General features: G+C 46.7%; 1 protein-coding gene across 1 annotated transcript; it reads left to right on the forward strand.

Annotated features, from left to right (window-relative positions):
- Nucleotides 1–1,097: 1,097 nt before the first annotated feature.
- csnk1da (casein kinase 1, delta a) lies at nt 1,098–18,344 on the forward strand. Its single transcript, XM_069721578.1, has 9 exons — nt 1,098–1,610; nt 7,605–7,715; nt 10,355–10,503; nt 12,465–12,693; nt 13,050–13,220; nt 13,318–13,466; nt 13,896–14,064; nt 14,153–14,265; nt 16,337–18,344. The coding sequence occupies exons 1-9, from the start codon at nt 1,535–1,537 to the stop codon at nt 16,385–16,387; spliced, it is 1,218 nt and encodes a 405-aa protein (XP_069577679.1). The 5' UTR covers nt 1,098–1,534; the 3' UTR covers nt 16,388–18,344.
- The last annotated feature ends 3,781 nt before the right edge of the window (nt 18,345–22,125 follow it).

The raw sequence follows: 22,125 nt of genomic DNA on the forward strand, positions 1-22,125 counted from the left end.
CCTGCTTCACAATAAAAGCGCAATTTACTTGAACTAAAATGACAAAAAAAGATAAATACATAATAATACCATATTATTGTGTTATTACTATTAATATGGCACTTTGTGCGTATTTTACAACTATTGTTCAACGAAAAAAAGCTGAAGGGTCAAAACATCCATCTGAAATGGAAGTGAAAAACACTTTTCATCACCAAACAGCTGCCAGACATTCATCCACTCGTTATTGTTCATGTGGGAAACAGGATTACTTTACATATAATACCTTCCTTTAATAATCACATTATCATTTACATTTGAATGAAAAATATGTTCATTTTAAAGAAACTGCTACAGATGAATTGAGGTTTTAACCACGTTGCGGCAGCTGAAACTGTTTGTTTATTTGTTTGTTTGTTTATTTGTGGTTATTTCGTGCAGTTTACAGCTCGTGAGAGGATGGACAGAGGCCAGCTGGACAAAGGAACTCATCTTTTGTTGTCGTGCAGACTGAGAGTCTTTGGTTTCGGAGATTAGTCTCTGACAGGAAACCACAAGAGCAGCAACAGGGCGCTGAAGGGGGACGGGCCGGAGGCACAGATGGCGGCCAGGAGGACTGTGGGTCACTGACTGAAAGCTTCAAGAAAACGAATTGAAATACACGTGTTTGTTTTTCAATTCGTCCTGAGCCTTCGAAACCATTTTAATTAATGTTTTTAATGCTAATGTGTTGCTTGTGGCGTGTTGAAGCAGGAGTTAAACGTGTCAGCGGAAGTTTCAGCTGAAGTGTTTGTTGTACAGAAAGCAGTGAAATCTCTAATGGACCGAGATACAGCAGAATGATCAGTTCTAGTGAAACCAGGAACAAAACCCGACATCCCTGTAAAGATGGAGGCTGGAGACAGGAGTAGGAGCACCAGAAACACTGATCGTGTCAGCTGATCGGAGTATTTCCATGTAAAGTAGTTTAATATTTCAGAGTTAAGTGTATTTTGACTCCTATCGGCCGGTTCCGTTGAGTCTGAGTGCGGGTTCGGGCCTGGCTCGGTCAGGCTGTTACTGACGGTGGTGTCCGTTGGGCGCTCTGTGCCGTCACGCTCTCTGGCGACGTCACCTCCCAGCAGGGAAGTGACGTCATGCGCATCCTGCGGAGCGTCGAGCAGGTCCGAACAGAGTTGATAGTCACCGAAGGCAGAACGACCGGTCCCGGGGCTCAATCCTGACAGGAGTCCCTCAAAAATCCAGCTTCATCCGCGGAGAATCGAACCGGACCGACGTCAAAAACAGCGGGAGCAGAAAGTAGACGGTTTAATCTTCGGAACCAGCCCGGTATCGTCGCAATATGAGTTCAGGAGGGTTTTAAAACAAGAGGCGAAAGATCGAGAAAGAAGACCGGATCTGGAGACAGCCTTCACCGGGGACAGGTCTCCTCTGTAACGGACCTCAGTCGTCTGATTCTGCCTCCTCTGCTGTGGAACAAACTCGGGCGGAACCCCGAACCTTTTTATAATCGTTTTTTGGAGGTTTTGGAGCGAGCCGACAGCAGGTCGCCTCCATGGAGCTGAGAGTGGGGAACCGATACCGACTGGGCAGGAAGATTGGAAGTGGGTCGTTCGGAGACATCTACCTGGGTAGGTCCACTTCTCTCCGTGTTCCGGTTTGTTTGTATTCACTCCAGCCCGGTAGAGGGACGTCAGCCCGCCGGTCGGCACCCTCTCCGGGCTGACGGTCGATCAGCTGCTCGGTGTTGGACAACATTAGCATCTCAGCTAGCTGTGTGTAGCAACAGAACCAGCTGCTCGCTCCATTTATATCCGCATTAACCACGTCGGTGTTCACCGGCTCCGGTATTTTGTCGGTAACACCGTGAATTCACCTGGAAATGAGCCGCTTTAAGGTGTAACGACTTCCGTGTAGCTCAGCCCTTTATTATCAGTCGGCTAGTTAACCTGGGAGCATCCTGCTTCCGCTCACCTGGAGGCAGCGGAGGAGTCCGGGACCGGGACCGGGCCGCACGGTGTCCATCCAGCTACCTGAGGTGGTCGCTAACATCCGGTCTGAACGTGCAGGTGCTGAGCATCCTCCGGTGAGCCCAGCGGGCCGGTTCGGTTTGCTCCCTGTGAGGGAACAAAAGGCTGCATCAGTCTCCCGGAGGTCTCCGGGAGTTGGGACACGTCTCCGGGCACATGAGGCTCCCCGGAGAGCACGAGAGACATCAGGGACATGTCAGAGTTTATACTGAGGGACATGTCAGAGTTTATACTGAGGGACATGTCAGAGTTTATACTGAGGGACATCAGGGACATGTCAGAGTTTATACTGAGGGACATGTCAGAGTTTATACTGAGGGACATCAGGGACATCTCCTGACAGGCTGCTTCCACTTTCCACAGCAGGAAAGCGTGAGATTTAATTGTGATGTCACCATCAGTAAGTTTCATGGATCTGCTTTTCTTATCACGTAAAATGACTGGAAGTTGTTTTTTGAACGCGATGCTGTTGAAGAGATAACACGGGGTGGAAGCATTTCAACAAACATGGACAGTAAAATGAGTCCTGGTGTGTTTGACTTGTGTCAATCAAGTCAACACTTTCCTCCTCAGCAGCCACACAGTCCATCAGCAGCATGTCCACCAGGGACGAGCATTTCAATCCAAACTACTCGGTGTTCACTGGGAACTGTTGGACTGTAATTTAAAGGCTGTTTGGTGTCTTTTATCGACGTTTGAATTATTCTCCACATCAGTGGATCACTTGGATCCAAATAACACGCGGTCATGTGTTTCTTTGAGCTCTTCATCGAGCATGAATAAACACATCAGACTCTGTCGGTCTCTGCAGATTGATTTTCCTGATGATGTGTTCGTGTTCGCAGGTCGGTGTCGCTCTGTGTCGTCGGTGTCTCGGTCAAATCGACGTAACTAAAAGGTTTAACAAGAAGCTTGAAGCAGACTGCAGCTGAGTTCATGCTTCAGCTCCACTCACGAGATGAGAAGCAGTTTGTCTTCTGCTGAGGACACGGTTTGTCCTCCTCAGTGTCTTTTTGCTGCTCTGACGATGCAAAACAGTAAATATAAATAATGTAAATGTGTTTTCAGAGCGGGTGTAGCTGCGGCTCTCTTCCGTAACGTTGATTTTAATGTATTCCTTCACACACCTGCTCATTCAAAGTTCTTCTGTCTGTCAGATGTTCTGGGACATCTACCAAAGTTGTCCTGACAGACAGGTAAGCTGGATCAAACACCTGACGAGGTCAAACCTCCTCCTGCAGCCACCGTCATGAACCTGCGTTCCTCAGCAGCTTAATGAAGGCTTTATTGGATCCCGCCTATCTTCCACATGACCTGTTGTTTGCACTGATAGTGAGAGCTGCCAGCTGGTTGTATAATCACGTTGTGCTTTGTAGCCCCCCCCCCCCCCCACACACACACACACACACACACTCCAACCCCCTGCCTCCCTCCCTCCTCCCTCCTCCTCTGAGTTGCTGGTGACTAATGTGATGTAACATTGTTGATCAGCCTGAACACTGAGGGCTTCTGTGGAAACCGCCCATCCTGCAGCGCTGCCAGCAATAATTTCATCGTAATATTTTTAAAAACATTTAAAACACAACAAGAGCATCTCAGAGGAAATCAAAGTTGGCCGGTGAAGCAGAGCTGCAGCTGTCACTCTTAACATGAACACTCCCGTACAGTGTGAAGGTGGCGGCGGCGCCAGTGCTGTCTGAGAGCTGGACTCTGCTCATGATGGTGGGAGAGGCTGTGTGTTGCTGGCAGGAGGAGGGGAGCTGTGGCCGGGTCCAAACCTGGCAGAACAGCAACATTAACCTGTCGCCTGTTTGAGAGGTTCGTCACCACAAAATGTTATCAGTGCACAAAGACTGCACGAGCGGTTAGTCAGGTGTCTGAGTCACGCAGTGTTTTCTGTTGAATCTCTTATCTGATGGTTCGTGTTGAAACACGCTCCAAAGGTTTGGATGCTGGAAGTTTCCGCTCATCGAGGCCGGCTGGCTGACGTCAGGAAGGCTCGGTATCACCCGAGAAGTCGTTATAGAAAGCTGATACCACATATCATTAAATCTTTGATCAGAGAAACATCCAAGTCAGTTTCAGGTAGAAATGTTTTCTTTTGTTTTCTTTTTTTCTTGGTCCAAACTTGTAAATATATAATTGGGAGGATTAGAGGATGGAGGATGAGGTTGAACACCAGGAGAGGAAGTTTCAGTGGAAACATCTCAGGTTGGGGTTTTACAGGGAGTCGTGGGTCAGACTATTTACTGGCCCGGTGCTGTCGCTTCCTGGACTCACTGCAGGCCAGCGGGCTTCTTTGATAAATGAGGGTTTGAGTAGAAGTTTTTTTTTTTTTTAACCATTGGTCTCTTCACAGTCAGCGGGGGGTCACCTGTCACCAGTAACACAGTTAAACACAGCGTAGTTTGACGTGGCCTGACAGCCCACATTTACCTGCAGCACACCTGCTGGGCTGCTCTCTGACGTAAAGGACGTAGCTGTGCTGTCAGTCACGTATTTGTGGCCTCGGGGATTAAAACGATCCTGCGTCACAGCAGTACAAACGTCTTAACGTAGAACTGGACCAGCGGATCCTCGGTACTCTGAAGGGGCCCCTGCAGCGTGTGCTGAACGGGACGGGTCGGCTTACATAAGCAGAGGTTGCGTGGAGGTCGTCCTGGAGCTGCTGGAATAACAGAGCCGCTCCGACGTGCTCGGACCTGGTGCTGCTCACGGCACAAGCTTTGTTCTGCTGTTGCCGTGGCGTCGGTGGTTATGTTGATGTCATCTCAGATGTACTTTTCTCTAACTCAGGAAGTTGTGAAATCTGGTCTGAGTATTGTGTGTTTTTGCTTGCAGCTACATGCAGAGGGGTCATAAAGGAGTTGAGTTTCTCAGCAGGAAGTGAATGAATGCAGCATGTCACTGAGGACACACTCTGAACATCATCTCTGGACGTACCAGCTCACACTCACCTCACAGCCCTGTGTTCGTTATTTCTAAATCTAGTGGCTCAGAGCACTTTTTCACTTCTGAGTCCAAATGATGAGCAGCCATCAATAAAATAATTTATTTCATTCACAGTCACGCAACCAGTCGTTGTCGTCAACTGGAGTAACGTGGTCACTTCGCCTGTCTCTGCAGTGCGTGTGCGCTGTGTTGAGTAACACCCTGATGAGGCAGGACATGGTGTTAACAAACCGCTTTTCATTCTTTAAAGTTTTTGGGTTCCTACTTGGGGAAGGTTGACTTGTTTATATTTATTCATCACAAGATGATTTACTGCAGCCCGTCATTACTTATTTGCATATTTCAGATGTGATACTTTCAGTTTGCTGTTTGTGAAGCCGTGCAGAGAAACGTGTCCGAACATGTTTCAGCTGCAGTACTGCAGGATACACACACACACACACACACACACACACACACACACACACACACACACACACACACACACACACACACAGAGAGAGAACCTGCCCTGGTCAGCGGGGGGCTGCATTCCCCACAAAAATCTGCCCAGACAAATCACATTCCTGTGAAGCAGGAGAGCAGAATGAAACTCTGGTTCGCTCCGTTGCTGAGAGCCCTGCATCTTCTTCACTGCTGCTGATGATTGATTGATTGATTGATTGATTGATTGATTGATTGATTGATTGATTGATTGATTGATTGACCAAACCTAGCACTGGAGCTGCAAGTTGCCGTGAGTCGAGTGTCTTTGTGTTGAAGTGACACTTAAACAGCAGAACAGCGCTGGTTTACACGTCACTCACTGATGGGAATCATTCCTTTAGTAAGCCTTTGTTCGACTTTAAATGACCGACATGGATGAGTGAAACTGAATTTAAAACCTTTTTGTGACCTTTTACAGTCTGTTAAACTAATCAAAGACAGCACGGGAACAATGGACTCAAAGGAACGCTGTTAGTGGAGTAATAAAGGAGCTGAAATATAACTGAGTATTTTAAAGCACTGAGCTGGGAGCGCTGAGCGGGCGTGCTGTCGTGTTGAAGAAGCCTGTTGCCATGGCGCCACAGTTCAGGTGGTTCATGGTGGATGTTTTCCCCTCAGACGACCCAGAAGGCCCCTGTGGAACTCAGTGTTGGCAGTCTGACTCTGGGGGATGAATTCACGGTGACACAAAGGAAACCCAGCTGGTATCTCCTGAACCTCTTCGGTCTCAGACAGTGAAGCTCCGCCCCCTCTTGAAACGTGAACGTCACTCAGACCACTGCTCGCAGAAACGTGTGAATCTCCGCTGCTGGTGTTGACCAAGAGATGAAACTAAGTATTTACTCTCAAAGTTCTGCAGCAGGTTACAGCGTTACAGTCAACATGAGGTGTCTGACAATCATATATAAAATGTATTATTGGTATTTGTAAGTGTTATACCAGATGTGGCACACACCTGTATGTCCCATCTTTTATTAACGTGCTGTATATGCAGAAAGGAAAAAATACAATAATAAACCTTCACATGATGAGAAATAAGGCAAGAAAAGAATGGGTCCAAATCTGTATGCAGTTTTGTCATGAAATGAAAACATGACATGAAGGAAGGGGGAATAAAAAACATCTGTTTAATGGAGCCTTTTCATAGTTTTCTTGTGTATTGATCATGACCCTGTTGAACAAAGAAAACCATTTTATGTCAGATGCAGCCGTCCATCCAACCGAACCTGAAGGGTCGATGTTTGATTTCTGTCCATGTGGGTGAAGTGACCCTTTAAAGTTACTACCCCCCCCCACCACCACCACCACACACACACACACACACACACACACACACACACACACACACACATTAGGTTGGATATTGATCTGATGACCCAGCCGGACTGATGGATGTCCTCTCATTGAGCTGCACGGAGGAGAATCAGCAGATTTGCCTCGTGCTCTTTGTTTTGCTGTTTCTTTGTGAAGCTGCAGCAGCTCCTGCTGGCAGCTCGTACGCCCACGTGCTCCCAGGCCTTCCTTCAGCGCTACTGAACCAGTCCTTGTGGTTAAACCTGAGCTTTAAACAGCCGTGGGCCTCCGTGTGCAGCTCATCCCACCCGCATGATATCACCCAGAGAAATGGATGACGCTCCATCGGGCGAGCTGCTCCTCGTAGGAGACCGTGTGTGTTAGAGAGAGAGAGAGAGATGGGATTGCGTAACCTGGTGTCCAGTTACGGTTCCCGGGGAGGGAGCTGGACCCTGTAACCATATTTAGTCAGAGAGCAACTGAAGCACAGATGTGTCTGTTTCAGAGGGATCTCCCAAAATCCTGCAGCGTGTGAACGGACGCGAGCTCCCGAAGCAACGATAGCTGGGAGGAGTTTGTGCTGCAGAGCAGAGTACATGTAGATTTATGAGGTTCCTGGTTCCTCTGGGGCTCTTCGATAAAGGAAACTGGTGTGATTTGGATGTACATGATTAACAGATTTATTTTGGACGTTGCCCCGGCAGCATTACTGAGTGACCACATTGCTTTCAGATCAGATACTGTTAGATTTTATTAATCCTGTGTTTGTGTGAGACAACCTGGGAGTATAGAGGCTGTAAAACTGAACCATGTGACGTGTTTTTAATAAACTAACCTCTGCGTCCGTCTGTCTGTCTCTCCCAGGTACTGATATCTCCGTCGGAGAGGAGGTCGCCATCAAACTGGAATGTGTGAAGACCAAACACCCACAGCTCCACATAGAGAGCAAGATCTACAAGATGATGCAGGGAGGAGGTACCTGACACGGGAACACACACACACACACACACACACACACACACACACACACACACACACACACACACACACACACACACACACATTCAGGACCAAACCCTCGTTCATATTTACGTGCACTTTAACCTCTGCGATCGCAATAATTAGCGCCAATTCAAGCAAACTGAGCTTGCAGATTTGTTTTAATTCACACGATTTTTCAGCAAAAAATGTCGTCAGCAGAATCTCTGATTTTACGCATGAAACTCACTTAAAACTCCTCAAATTACATCACAATTCTTGATCGCAACAATCACATAAAAACTCAGTGAAATCCTGGAGGGACTGAATAAAGCAGCTTTCATCCATCACCGTAAACCACCAACACAGAACAGGGTCAAAGCCTTTGACAAGCTGCGTTCATGGGAGAAGCAGCTGCAGGTGGTGACGGGTGGAGGTCGGGTGTGGCCTCGTCTCCTCCAGGTAATGAACCTTTGAATAGAGACCCGAGGTTTGGCTCATAGGCTCTTCAGCACAGAGATCTTCTTACTGTGACTGTTGGAGGCATATTGCCAATAAAACACAATAAATGGCCGACACGCGTCAGTAATGTCAGCATGGCTAAAAGCCCGTGTGAAGGTCTGGAGGTTCTACAGGACAGAATGAGAGACACCAGTCTGAGTCAGTCTTTAAATGTTCTGTCTGCTCAGTAATGCTGCTGGTTGAAGACAACGGACAACTGCCTTCTCCGGTCCTCCTCAGGCACCGCAGGAGTCCTGCATGCCTCTCTGCATACATCTCTGCATGCATTCCCTGCATGCATCTCTGCAGGCAGCTGCACAGGTGGCTGCTGGAGCACGCTGCACAATGAGCCTTCTGTGCTGGCTCAGGATTTCTCCGTGTCCTCATGAGCATGTTCTGTCTTTAGAGGCAGTTTGTCTCCGCACACGCGTGCATTTGTATTTCTGTTCCAGCAGGGCTGGATTTATTGAGACACAGAAGCTAACCCAGACCGAGGGATATATATAAATAGTTGGTGTGTGTGTGTGTGTGTGTGTGTGTGTGTGTGTGTGTGTGTGTGTGTGTGTGTGTGTATAAGGTGCTGATCAGCAGCATTTCGTGGCCGTCTGCCTGTAGAAGGAAATGCCAGATGGCCTCTCGGCCTCGACAACCTCAGCCAATCAGAGCTCACGCTGAACCAGCTGGTCTGTGTGGAGCGAGCTGGTCACATCTTCAGGATGTCCTGTGTGTGTTACACACTGGTGTGTATCAGCAGGGTGAGCTGACATGGAGGGAAGAGTTCTCCTCTTATTCTCAAGTTGAGCTTAGTATTTACTGATCTGATGAAAACTCTGAGAACACGTTTGCACTCTGATAACCCTCACAGACCTGTGGGTACTTGTGCCGGTCTGTAATGTGATCCGGCACACACACACACACACACACACACACACACACACACACACACACACACACACACACACACACACACACACACACCGTGCTGAACAGCAGACGTGTCCATATGTCTCTGCTCTAATGGACCCTGCGGATCGGACCTGCGGTGTTTCTCTGATGATTCCATGACTGATGAAACTAATCAGTGCAAACAGAAGACGAAACATATTCGGTTTGACACATTTCTTGATAATCATACTTCTGTTTCCACCAATCAGCAGCTTCCAGAGCTGCTCTCACGCACATGCTGTCTCCACGTACACATGTAAAAACTACCGTTGAAACCCAGTTCTGCACACATGGAGATTCTCCAGGAAGGAACTGGTGAAATGGGGTTCCTCTAATCGCCCCCTGATTACAGGAACCAGGTCTCTGCTTCTCATGACGGATAAGAAATCTGCTTACTGCAGGAAGCTGTCTGTAACCCAGTTAGTGAACTACAGTTCAGACCTAATCTCAGCACCTAAATAAGGTCAGACAGGCAGCAGCTGCACACTTCAGACTGTCCATCTTTAAAAGACAGGAACACACATGATCACCTCCTAATAATGAAGGACTTTACATTAAACGTACCTTGAAGCAGGTGTTAGGTTTGATCTTCAGTGCTGAACTCACTGAATCAGACTTTATCTTTATACTAACATAAGAAGTCATCATGAGGACTTATGATCTGCAGGCTTCTTACGTCACACCAGACACACTGAATGATGGGTAACATAATAATAACAAGGTGTGTTTCAGGGATGTAAATGAAGGCTGTTTTAATTGTTGATCTTCTCAGTCGTTCTGTTATAGATAGATGTTATCGGTTAGGTATTCACATTATTCTGTCCTCCTCACTGAAGAAACTTCGTCTTCTTATCTCCCTGTTTTTTCCAGTCTTACATGAAAACGTAGTGATTAGATTCATATATTTAATGGACAGTGATAGTGCAACGAATTACTTTTACAAGTGAACTAAGGTGATTCCTCAGATTTGAGTGACAGTTGTAATGCCAGTGTGACTGTATTCATCTCCTTTGCCACCGAGAGGAGACGTGACTCTCAGGACCATCGTGGTTCAGCGGTCACTCACCAGTTTATTGTTGGTCTGTTTTGGAAATATTCAAGGTGCATATGAGAGACTTATTTCTTGCAGTGTGTTCGTGTGTAACTAACCGTTTCCTTCCTGTTCTGCTCCGACCTCTGACCTCTTTCAGTGGGTATTCCTACGATAAAGTGGTGCGGGGCTGAGGGCGACTACAATGTGATGGTGATGGAGCTGCTGGGTCCCAGTCTGGAGGATCTGTTCAACTTCTGCTCCCGGAAGTTCAGTCTGAAGACGGTCCTGCTGCTGGCGGACCAGATGGTGAGAGCTGCTTCTCCTTTACAACACGATACATGATCTGTGAGGATGTGGAGGAGTTTTTGTAAGAGTTGGATGAGAAGGTGGACGCCACAGCCAGGCGCTGGTTAGCTTAGCTTAGCATAAAGACAGGAAACAGGGACACAGCCAATCACAACCATCAATGACGTCACCCGTTGGTTTGTGAACGTTATGAAGCCTCCAGTTCAGATTCTGTCCGTCAACATCTTTGCTAGTTCGGAGCATTTTGGAGCAGGAAGTGACCATATTTGAATGAGCTGGGGGAGGAGCCAGCGGTGGATCTGGCTGATCTAATTGGAAACCTGACGATACTACGTCCCGCCCACCGATAGCTGTAACCTGACTGCACCACAGGCCTGTCAATCAAACAGACACGCCCCCAAAACACATCTTTTGAAGCTTATTTTCTAAAAAAAAATGTATAGATTATTATTATTGTTATTAATTTTATCGACTGGGAATTTGATGAGAGAAGTTGAATGTGAGTCTATGGAGCTGGAGGCTTTTTGGAGCCGACCTCTAGTGGCACTCGCTGGTATTGCAGCTTAAGACACTTCTGCATCGGAACCATTTTTCCGACCTGGAAGCTACGAACACTTTTATATCCAGTCTGTGGACAAAAACAAGTCTGGTTCTGTTTGGTCACTAATTCCACCCTGAAGCACCTCGCCTCACCTGCACAAACATTAAAATGAAAAAATAACAAGTTGTCTCTGACGTGCTGCAGACTGTGTTTTTACAGGGAGCAGTTGCTAGGTAACCAGTGGTGATGTTAAATCCACAACTCTCCGAGTCATTTTTACACTCTGGTTTTAAAAAAGAGAGACTTAATGAGTGACTTTACAGTTAGTGGAGGTTTGTTCATGTTGTACTTTTTAAAGCCGGTAGTTGCTCTGTAGTTTCCAAAAGCATCAGAATGAATATGAGCTCAAATCCAGAGAGAGAATGATCCATAACTTCAGAACCAACACAGCATCCATTGTATCATGGCACAACCCGGGACCCAGCTTCAGAAAACCTGGTGGAGGTTTGGTCATTCAGCACGAACACTGAACTGAACACTGAGGAGAGACCGTTTGACTCACCTCATGTCCTTCTCTAAGTTCACGTGTCAATCAAAAATCACTCTCAAGGTTTCTGGAGCAGCTCTGAGTTTGGAGAGGAAACTCAGCAGAACCTCAAAGGTGCTCATAAGAAGATTTTGTGACCTCTGAACCGAGCCAGGCTGTTTCCAGTTTTTGTATTCACCACACAGACATGAATACGATTCAGCTTTTAATCCGTCCAGGAAATCGCAATCTTTCAATCACATTAATTAACCTAATTAATTCAAGCAAACTCTTCAAGCACAGTGTGATTTTTTTTTTTAATTCGTCATCAGCAGAATCTGAGCTGAAAGTATTAACAGCTTAAAGTAAATCTGTTCAAACAAAACTCTCTTTCTTATCAACAATAACTCCTCATTTCCGATCAGAAAGCCTCTGCTCCTGTTTTCGTCACCAAATAAAACAGGAAGTGACGGGGTTTGTGGGAACTGTGTTCTTCACATTAAAATGATCTGATTAAATGTTTATTATCAAACAAGTGATTCCATATTACTGGATGTTAAATGAGTTTTATCGACACGTCCAGTTGTCAGAGACGTCTCTTTGTTTGTTTCATCCAGCAGGTCTATGTGTTGAATGAACATGAATTAAACAGCATCTAAAGCTCTTATTTTGACAGCTGATGTAGTCCTTGTTTCTATATTCCAGTCACAGACGGTCTGTTCTGGAAACATACGCAGCTTTTAGGACCTTGTAGGGACTTTGAGCCTCACGGTTCTCTAAGTTCAATAAATAAATAAAAAAGATTCAAACTAAAATATTTCTGTGACTGCAGCATGATTATTTTCACAGGAAGTTGCAGCTCACTGATTGGTCGTCTCCTGTTCTTCCTTCCAGATCAGCCGCATCGAATACATCCACTCTAAGAACTTCATCCACCGGGACGTGAAGCCCGACAACTTCCTGATGGGACTCGGCAAGAAGGGCAACCTGGTCTACATCATCGACTTCGGCCTGGCCAAGAAATATCGCGACGCCCGCACACACCAGCACATCCCCTACCGCGAGAACAAGAACCTGACCGGCACCGCCCGCTACGCCTCCATCAACACACACCTGGGCATCGGTAAGACCCCCACACACACTCACACACACACGCATGCACGCACACACACACACACACACACACACTCACACACACACGCACACGCACGCACACACACACACACACACACACACACACACACACACACACACACACACACACACACACACCGACCTGCTGGACCAGACTCAGCCTTCCTCGCTGACTGTCCTCCCCTCTGACTGTCCTCCTCGCTGACTGTCCTCTTTGCTGACTGTCCTCCCCTCTGATTGTCCTCCTCGCTGACTATCCTCCCCTGTGACTGTCCTCCCCTGTGACTGTCCTCCTCGCTGACTGTCCTCCTCACTGACTGTCCTCCCCTGTCCCTGTGTCTACAGAACAGTCCAGACGGGATGACCTGGAGTCCCTGGGATACGTCCTCATGTACTTCAACCTGGGCTCTCTGCCCTGGCAGGGCCTGAAGGCCGCCACCAAGAGACAGAAGTACGAGCGCATCAGTGAGAAGAAAATGTCCACGCCCATCGAGGTCCTCTGCAAAGGCTACCCCTGTAGGTTTGAGCCTGTGAATGACATCGCCATGGTAACACCCCCTCTCGGGGAACTCTGTCTGACGCTGATCCGTTCTCGTCCTCTTCGTCCCCACAGCGGAGTTCGCCACCTACCTGAACTTCTGCCGCTCGCTGCGCTTCGACGATAAGCCCGACTACTCGTACCTCCGTCAGCTCTTCAGGAACCTGTTCCACCGGCAGGGCTTCTCCTACGACTACGTCTTCGACTGGAACATGCTCAAGTTTGTAAGTCCTGTTTCACCCCATCACTCGCACGGTTACCATGGTGACTCAGCTGCAGGCAGAGCTGAGGTTGACAAACACAAAATATTAGGTGACACAATTACTGAGGTCTGAGCCCTGATTGGCTGCTCTGAACATTAAATCAAGCGCTCCCCTCTGACAGGTTCACTCTGACAAAATCACACTAACATTTTTTGACAGTTGATTTAATTTGTTGAGGACTTTAAACATACAGAGACCAAATCTTTTCATGTATTCTGTCACGGATGAAGGAACACAGTGAGCGGAAGAACGGGGCGGCGGCCTGTTAGTGTGTTCAGCCTGCTCTTACTTCCTGTTTATCCTGTTTGCATAGTCAGACAACAGAACAAACAGCCTCAATATGTCTCCAAAGTGCTGCCGCAAAAATAACGTGCGTATGTCGTGTGTCAGGGCGCCAACCGGGCCGTGGAGGACGCGGAGAGGGAGCGTCGGGAGCGGGAGGAGAGGCTGAGGCACAGCAGGAACCCCGCGGCCCGCGGCATGGCCTCGGCCGCGGGGAGAGTCAGGGCCGCTCCGGAGGTCGGAGCACCATCCCCACTGAACCCTGCCTCACACACAGGTAGACACACACATGAAGTAAACACACAGATACTGTCTGTAAACTTCACATCGTTGACTGGAACCATGTGAACCTTGTTGCCCTGCAGGTATGGAGAAGGAGAGGAAGGTGAGCATGCGTCTTCATCGTGGAGCGCCCGTCAACATCTCCTCCTCAGACCTGACGGGACGCCAGGACGCGTCCCGCATGTCCACCTCACAGGTTAGTCCCACACGGACAGACATCCATGTCAGACACGTCCGTTACTGATATGAACCGAGGAGATCACCGCATGTTTAAAACAGGAAGTGTATGTCAGACAACATGTAGAGGAGTTCCTCTTTCAATGGAATTCGTTGGTTCATTCCTGTTTTCACTGACATGAAGAAACCAGCAGCAGCAGTTGTGAAACAGCAACAAGTCCGTAAGTTAAAGCTGTTAAAGCTCAAACACGTGTCATCACAGCTCGACACGGCAGAAACCAGCACATGATATCATGAAGTACACTGTAGTCAGCATGTAGGACCCAGTCTGGTATCTGTCCTGCTCCCACCCTGTCAATGCTGGACATCCCATAAAATACAAAGCAGCGCCGACCTTCATGCTCCAAACTCTCATGACTCTCTCCTCACTGGTTCTGTTTGGAGAATCAGCTGGAGGTCCGACAGGAGGCGCTGCAGAACTCTGCTGTTGGACAGCTTCATTTGTCCTTTGTTCTCCGGCTCTGAGTGGACCCATGGCGCCCTCTGCTGGCCGAGCCGCAGAACAGGCAGTAAAAGTCTAAAACCGTCTTCTCCAACCAGCAGCTGTCGTTCTGTCAGTGGTGTGTTTTCATGAGTGAATCTGATCAGCTCATAAATCAGCAACATGCTCAGATGAACTGCAGATATTTCTCTGTGCTGTGTGGAGTTGATACAGAACCTTTAGTATTTCATTATAGCAGGATTAACGTGGTTCTTCTCTGTATCTTTGTCTTCTTTCTTTTTTCCTTACAGTTTTAGAAACAGGACAAAGAATTCGGTCTGATTGAAAACAATCTGACGGGTTTTAGTTTTTTGTATTCAGTGTTGCTGTAGAAATGGTTAAATGTGGGGAAGATGGCCTGGGAGGGGTCATCTTTTGTTTTGTCTACATGATCTCTGCTCATTAATAATCCAAACACCAATGAATAATTCACATTATTTGCGTGTGTTGATATGATGATGACAGCATCGTGTTCTGGTGTTACTGACGGGCTGGTTTCTCCTCTGACCCTGGTCCTATACAGAAGAGAGAGAAAAAATACAGAGCAAAGTGAATTAGAAGTAATTATTTAGCTCTTAATTAATAGTTGGACGGTGACAGGAAACACAGAGAATCCAGACGAATGGTGATGAACAGAGAAGGAAACGCTAACGTTAAAATTTGTCCGTTCAGAACAAAAACAAAGGAGACATAGTTCCCCGGACAACCAGAGGAGAGCGCTGATGGGTGGATAGGTGGTTCACATTTACAGCTCCTTCCTGCTTTCTGTCTGGCTGCTGATTGGTGGATTTGAACCTGCTGCCCCGCCCCTCACAGAGCCGCACACACAGACAGAGATAAAATCAAGTTCTGCATTTGTTTTTGCCACCACTGAAAGAGTTCTGATGTCATCAAATCCAGCAAGAAAACGACTTTGACCCTCCCTCCTTCACACTGTCGGTCCAAATCTGTTATTCAGCACATCGGATCAGAATCAGAACCGTCGTCCTGCCGCACATGAACGCAGCGCAGCACCTTGACGTGAACGGAGCCGGAGGAGGTTCTGTCCTCTGTGACTCGGTGATCCGAGTTTCAGGAACGATCCGAACTTATTGATCGCAACTCGAGTGGTCCAATCTGATCTGCGCATGCAGGTGGAAATCCTCATTTCTGGTCTTATCCACATTGGTTGCTATGGTGATCATATTGAGTGTAGAAGGAGAACGAGTGGATATAAACAAACCAGCACGTTACTACTGAGCTGCAGATGAAAGTTTGAGAGACGGGGGAGGCATCCTTCCTCCCTTCCAGAGAGACCAGCTGTGATTGGCTCCCTCTCTGTGTGATGGGCACTTTGAGTGGTGTCTTTGATGGATTGAGCTCCCTGAGGACAGAGACGTGCTCGCTGGTCCCCCCGCAGCTTGTGTTTGTGCTAAGATAAGCTAATCATGAGCACCGGGCTTCTCTAACTCCTGGCGGGGAAGTGTGGTGCTCCTCGCTCTCGCTGTATTGTGATGCTGTCGATGACCTCATCATAGAAGTGACATCATTCTCCCTGTGTGTCCCTCAGGCTCTGTCCCGGGTCACACCCAGCGGCCTCCAGTCTGCGGCTCCGCGGTGAAACCCTCCCATCCACCCGAGCACCATGGAGGCCTCAACATGCACCACCTGCAGCGCACGCAACACACACACACACACACACACACACACACACACACACACACACACACACACACACACACACACACACAGTCTCACACACATAAACAGGACTCTTAAACGCCACAGAAGACTGCCAACTAATGCACATGAACCTGCTGCGCTACGGATCACTTGACACAAGGAGAGGTGCACAGCTGGGAGAGTGTGTGTGTGTGTGTGTGTGTGTGTGTGTGTGTATGTATGTCTGTGTGTGTGTGTGTATGTCTGTGTGTGTCTTTGTGTGTCTGTGCGTGCGTGTGTGTGTGTGTCAGAGAGAGATGGGCAGGTGGAGAACAGTTTGGTTGCCTGGACAACCACCTTGGCAAAGTAGCAGCCATCCTTTTTCCTCCTGTCATGGGAAATGTGGAACCTCCTCCTCCTCCTCCTCCTCCTCCTCCTCGCTGGTGTTGAAGCCATGGATTCCCTTTTCTCTGGCATCTTCTGTTTTTTACCTTCCGATTGTACGTGTTTTTATTGGTTAGCATTAAGCCGTCTCCTCCAGCCTGTCAGACGCCGCCGAGGGTTTAAAATGGAGACGGACGAGTCGGTTAGTTGTTGAAAATAGTGTGTGGGATTAGTTTTAATTACAAAAACAAGGAGACGTGTGATCCATCACGGCAGAGTCCACATTTCTTCTTTTAGCTGTTTGCAGTAGACGCGATGGGACGGGAGCCTCTCGGTATGTTTCTTTCGAAGGTGAATCCCATCGTGTGAGTTGCTTTTTGTGTCGATGTGCTCCTCAGGTGCGTTGCAGCAGGACGTCGTAGTGGATCCAAAAAGACGTTTAGTTGGTGTCTTCAGGTTGTGACTGCAGTGAAGCTGTGAAGAGAATCTGCACACCGAGCGGACGGCGTGGGGCTTTTAAAGACGGTGCAAAGTGATGTGCTTTTAGTGTGCGTGTGGTTGTGTCTTGGGGTATACACACTCACAGGAGGGGGTGAACATAACCAGGGGTATTTTCTTTTAGTTTTTTTTACTCCTCAGCCTCAGTCGAGAGCGTCCGCTTCCATTTTTAGTTTCAAGCCCACATTTTCTACCGAGACTTCTGTACGACTTGATCTCTGCCGGACGCCACAAAAAAGGTATTTTCCAGAGTTTTAGGAGGAGAAAACTGATTAATTCTGTTTCTGTTCAGGATCATCGGAGGAACGACTCCTGGTGACTCCGACTCACTTCAATTTCACACGTACTCAGTCTAATATTGTGTGTGTGCCATTAAACAGCATTTAACTCCAGGGCTGCACAGCTGGAGACAGTTAGTGTGTCCTTGAAACCATTAAAGGGACATTGGACTCCGTATTGATTCTTCTTTAGAGCTGTTTATCTGGGAGTGCCACATCTTCATTGGTGCACAGTGCTGAACTAGAGTGGCCTTTGGAAAATAGATTCTGTAAATTGAATCCCAGTTTGAAAGCATCAGCAGCGAGCGGAGTATGGAAGCTGTGTTGTTGGTTTTTTTTCTACAGAATAAACAGGAAAATTAAAAAAACATGTAGAATTTACAGCTGCTTTTATTTTGTAGGGAATATTAAAGTAGATACACCTGGCACACGGAGCACGATAAAATGAGAGACGCAGGATGGAATAAATCCTCCGGTGTGATCCAACCAATCAGATCAAACGTCTCTGGTGCTGCCCCGCCCTCTTCAGAGGGTCCGACCAATGATGTGAGAGCTCTGGTAGAAAATGGGCAGGTTTGGATTAATGTGTGAACAGAAGCAGGAGGTTTTGGGGAGCAGTGAGTGCTAAGAGCTGTCCCAGCTGGTTCCTGGCTCGGTTCTGGCTGGTTCCTTGCTCGGTTCCTGGCTGGTTCAAACTGGTCCCGGCTCAGTCCCGGCTGGGTTCCGGCTCGGTCCTGGCTGGTTCCTGGCTCAGTTCCTGGCTGGTTCCAACTGGTTCCCGGCTGAGTCCTGGCTCGGTACCAGCAGTCCTGCACCTACGATCCCCCGCGGACTCGCCTCCACGATTCAATCTGAGGGGTGCAGATTTTAAAGTAGAAACTTGTTGATGTGATAGACTGGTTGCAAAGTGTTGTAGGCCATTTTCTGTAGTGGGTGGGGGAGGGTTGTAGTGGTAACTGTACATGTTTGTTCTGTTGTTGTGTAGGATTGTGCGTCTCCTCTGTCCACCTCAGAGCCTACAGGTCTGACAGGGGACGACCGTGTTTGCAGGGACGGGAAGGCCTCACTCCGGTAGAGTTTTTTCTGAAATCTTCTTCACTCGCGGGCTTGAAAAACATAAAGTGGTGGATTAACCTGTTTGTCTCACTGATGATGATAAATGCAAGTACACTTTACGTGGGCTACGTTTTCCAGTGTGTGTCTGCCTCACTCCGTCTTTTCTTATTTTGTGTCTTCATGTCTCATTTTACGTTGAACTGTGCGGTGGTGATGACGGCTCATGTCCCACAATGCATTTCTTACTGTGGACTCATGGGGAATCTGTCTTTCCACTCCCACCTTAAGACTTTTGCTCCTCATTTGTAATGCCACTGTATTTGTGTATTTTAAAATTGTGTAAATAAATTAAGAAGTACTTGTACGTGTTGATGTTTATTGACTGGACTGCCTGTAAATTAGTTTTGTATTTTTTTGGTTGAGGCCATCCTTTATTTCTCCTGATGGTGGCGCCAGAGGAACGGTCATGGGCTTTGCTGACTAGAAATACCTGAGGTGAATATTTCAGAAAATCTGTCCCCACTTCTCAGACAAATGATTAGATATCGTCCTTTAATGACCAATTATATCTGAGCATGTTGTATAAAAGCTGCCCGGACCAGCGCTGTCCTCACGTCCTCCTCACGTCCCCCTCAGGTCCTCCTCACGTCCTGGAGAAACAGGAACAAGGAGAACTGGTTGCGTCTTCTGTCCCCCATTAAAATATTTAAAACAAATACTTTATAGACTTGCATGAAATTTTAAACACTCAGAAACCCTTGAGGAGAAATCCCACTCATTACATTTCCTGTAGCGCCACCATGAGGCCAGTGTTTGTGGCTTGAGTGAATATTGGAAATTTGTGTTTCCATAAGAATGTAGATTTAATTTCAGCTGTACTTTGAGAGGGAAACAGGACCAGATTAGCTGATTGAGAAATGGTGAATCTTATATTTTACTGCATAAAGACAGACGTTATTAATAGTTTCTGTAAACTTTAAAGAAAACTGCGACAGCCTCCCAAACAGTATCCCAGTCCAACTTCTCATATAATGAACAATAATAACACCTCCTGAGGAGAAAAGATATTAAATGTCTATAATAACAGATTTATGGCAAACAACAGAATATTCCAGCAGAAGAGCTTTCCAGAATCGAGACTTTGACAGACTGATAGTAGACCTGCAGTTATTTCTCTGTTGTTCAAACACAAAAAGGTATTTCAAACTTGAATGTGACCGACCTGAGAAGTTTTTACTCCCGTCATTCAGGTGATGCAGGCAGAGTCCCAATATTTCAAACGGAGCCGTCCCACCTCAGCACCAATTTATGAATGTGATATCTGTGCTCCCTTGTTTGGTTTGAGTGGTAGACTTTACATACCGACTTCATATCACAAGACCATCCAGAAGACTGAAAGGGGTCGGTTGTACCACCCGATGGAGCGTCACTTACCACCAGTGAACAGATGTTTCAAATAATAACACACTTCATGTGTTGGACAATTTAACACAATTTGTGTTGTTTTTTTTCAGAATTGAACAACAGACCAAGTCTCAGTTATTACTACTGATTCAAGCTAAATTGGATATTAACTATTAACTGGACTATGAAAATAAAGGGAATGAAATGTGCAGTTATTAGACTTTTTCACAATCTTACTGGCATTATAATTTTCACCAAATAAAATATTTCAGTCAATTTGGACCTATATAATGTTGACATACATCCAAATTTGCTCTTAATTGTGAATATAGTCTATATTTTTGTGTTTTCACACAGGCAAACTTACTGAGATAACGGAGGTACAGTATACTGGGCGAAGGTAACAGCCAATGAGAAGCGCTGATATTGACACGTGATATTTTGTTTACGTCAAAGGCCGTGTCTAAATAAAGTTTGAGCACATGCCCCACGTGCTTTTATTCCTCCAAATTTGAGTTCAATTAAATCTTTTATGTGAGGGTTTTTTGAGTAAGGGTTTCTATTTCTGCGCAGCGCTTTCAAATTTAAATAGTTCATAGTAAAATTCGAGAAGGTTATTATTATTACTATTAATCAGTCTCTCCCCACACACAGGGCCATCCGGATTTATCAACGGTATATTTTATATAGCATTTTATATGCTTTTCTACAACGACGGGGCCCAACATGATGCACAGACAGCGGCCAGAGGAGAGGCTGCTTTCCCACGGAGCTGAAGTCAAACAGCTGCGTACTAATAAAGTACAAATAAATGACATAAAGACAGTATTTTTATAGCCAGAGCTATACAGCAAATGTGTGTCACCGAATAAGTGACAGATAAAAATTACACTTTAGGTTAGAGATTACTGGGTCCTTCTTTCAGGATAAAAGCCCTCGTTTTAAGCGTTTCACACACGGTCCAGATTTATGCAGACTGAAGTGATATTTGTCTGATAAATCTGCAAAATAAAAACATTGACTGAGACTCTGCAAAACATGTTTTATGTAATTTTTCAAATAACTGAAGATACAGTGCATCCAGAAAGTATTCACAGCGCTTCACTTTTTCCACATTTTGTTATATTACAGCCTTATTCCAAAATGGATTAAATTCATTTTTCCCTCAAAATTCTACAAACAATATCCCATAATGACAACGTGAAATACATTTTTTTGAATTTTTTGCAAATCTATTAAAAATCAAAAATGAAAAAAAAATCACATGTACATAAATATTCACAGCCTTTGCCATTACACTCCAAATTGAGCTCAGGTGCATCCTGTTTCCACTGATCATCCTTGAGATGTTTCTACAAGTTGATTGCAGTCCACCGGTGGTAAATTCAGTTGATTGGACATGATTTGGAAAGACACACACCGTCTATATAAGGTCCCACAGTTCAGTGCATGTCAGAGCACAAACCAAGACATGAAGTCCAAAGAATTGTCTGTAGACCTCCGAGACAGGATTGTATGGAGGCTCAGATCTGGGGAAGGGTACAGAAAAACTTCTGCAGCATTGAAGGTCCCAATGAGCACAGTGGCCTCCATCATCTGTAAATGGAAGAAGTTTGAACCACCAGGACTCTTCCTAGAGTTGGCCGCCCGGCCAAACTGAGCGATCGGGGGAGAAGGGCCTTAGTCAGGGAGGTGACCAAGAACCCGATGGTCACTCTGACAGAGCTCCAACGTTGCTCTGTGAAGAGAGGAGAACCTTCCAGAAGGACAACCATCTCTGCAGCACTCCACCAAGCAGGTCTGTATGGTAGAGTGGCCAGACGGAAGCCACTCCTCAGTAAAAGGCTCATGACAGCCCACCTGGAGTTTACCAAAAGGCACCTGAAGGACTGTCAGACCAGGAGAAACTAAATTCTCTGGTCTGATGAAACAAAGATTGAACTCTTTGGCCTGAATGCCAAACGTCATGTTTGGAGGAAACCAGGCAGCGCTCGTCACCTGGCCAATACCATCTCTACGGTGAAGCATGGTGGTGGCAGCATCATGCTGTGGGGATGTTTTTCAGCGGCAGGAACTG

Source organism: Brachyistius frenatus, unplaced genomic scaffold, assembly GCF_029030835.1.
Source record: "Brachyistius frenatus isolate BFR_SWC_R1_liver_20210118 unplaced genomic scaffold, ASM2903083v1 Contig_268, whole genome shotgun sequence".
Taxonomy (NCBI): domain Eukaryota; kingdom Metazoa; phylum Chordata; class Actinopteri; family Embiotocidae; genus Brachyistius; species Brachyistius frenatus.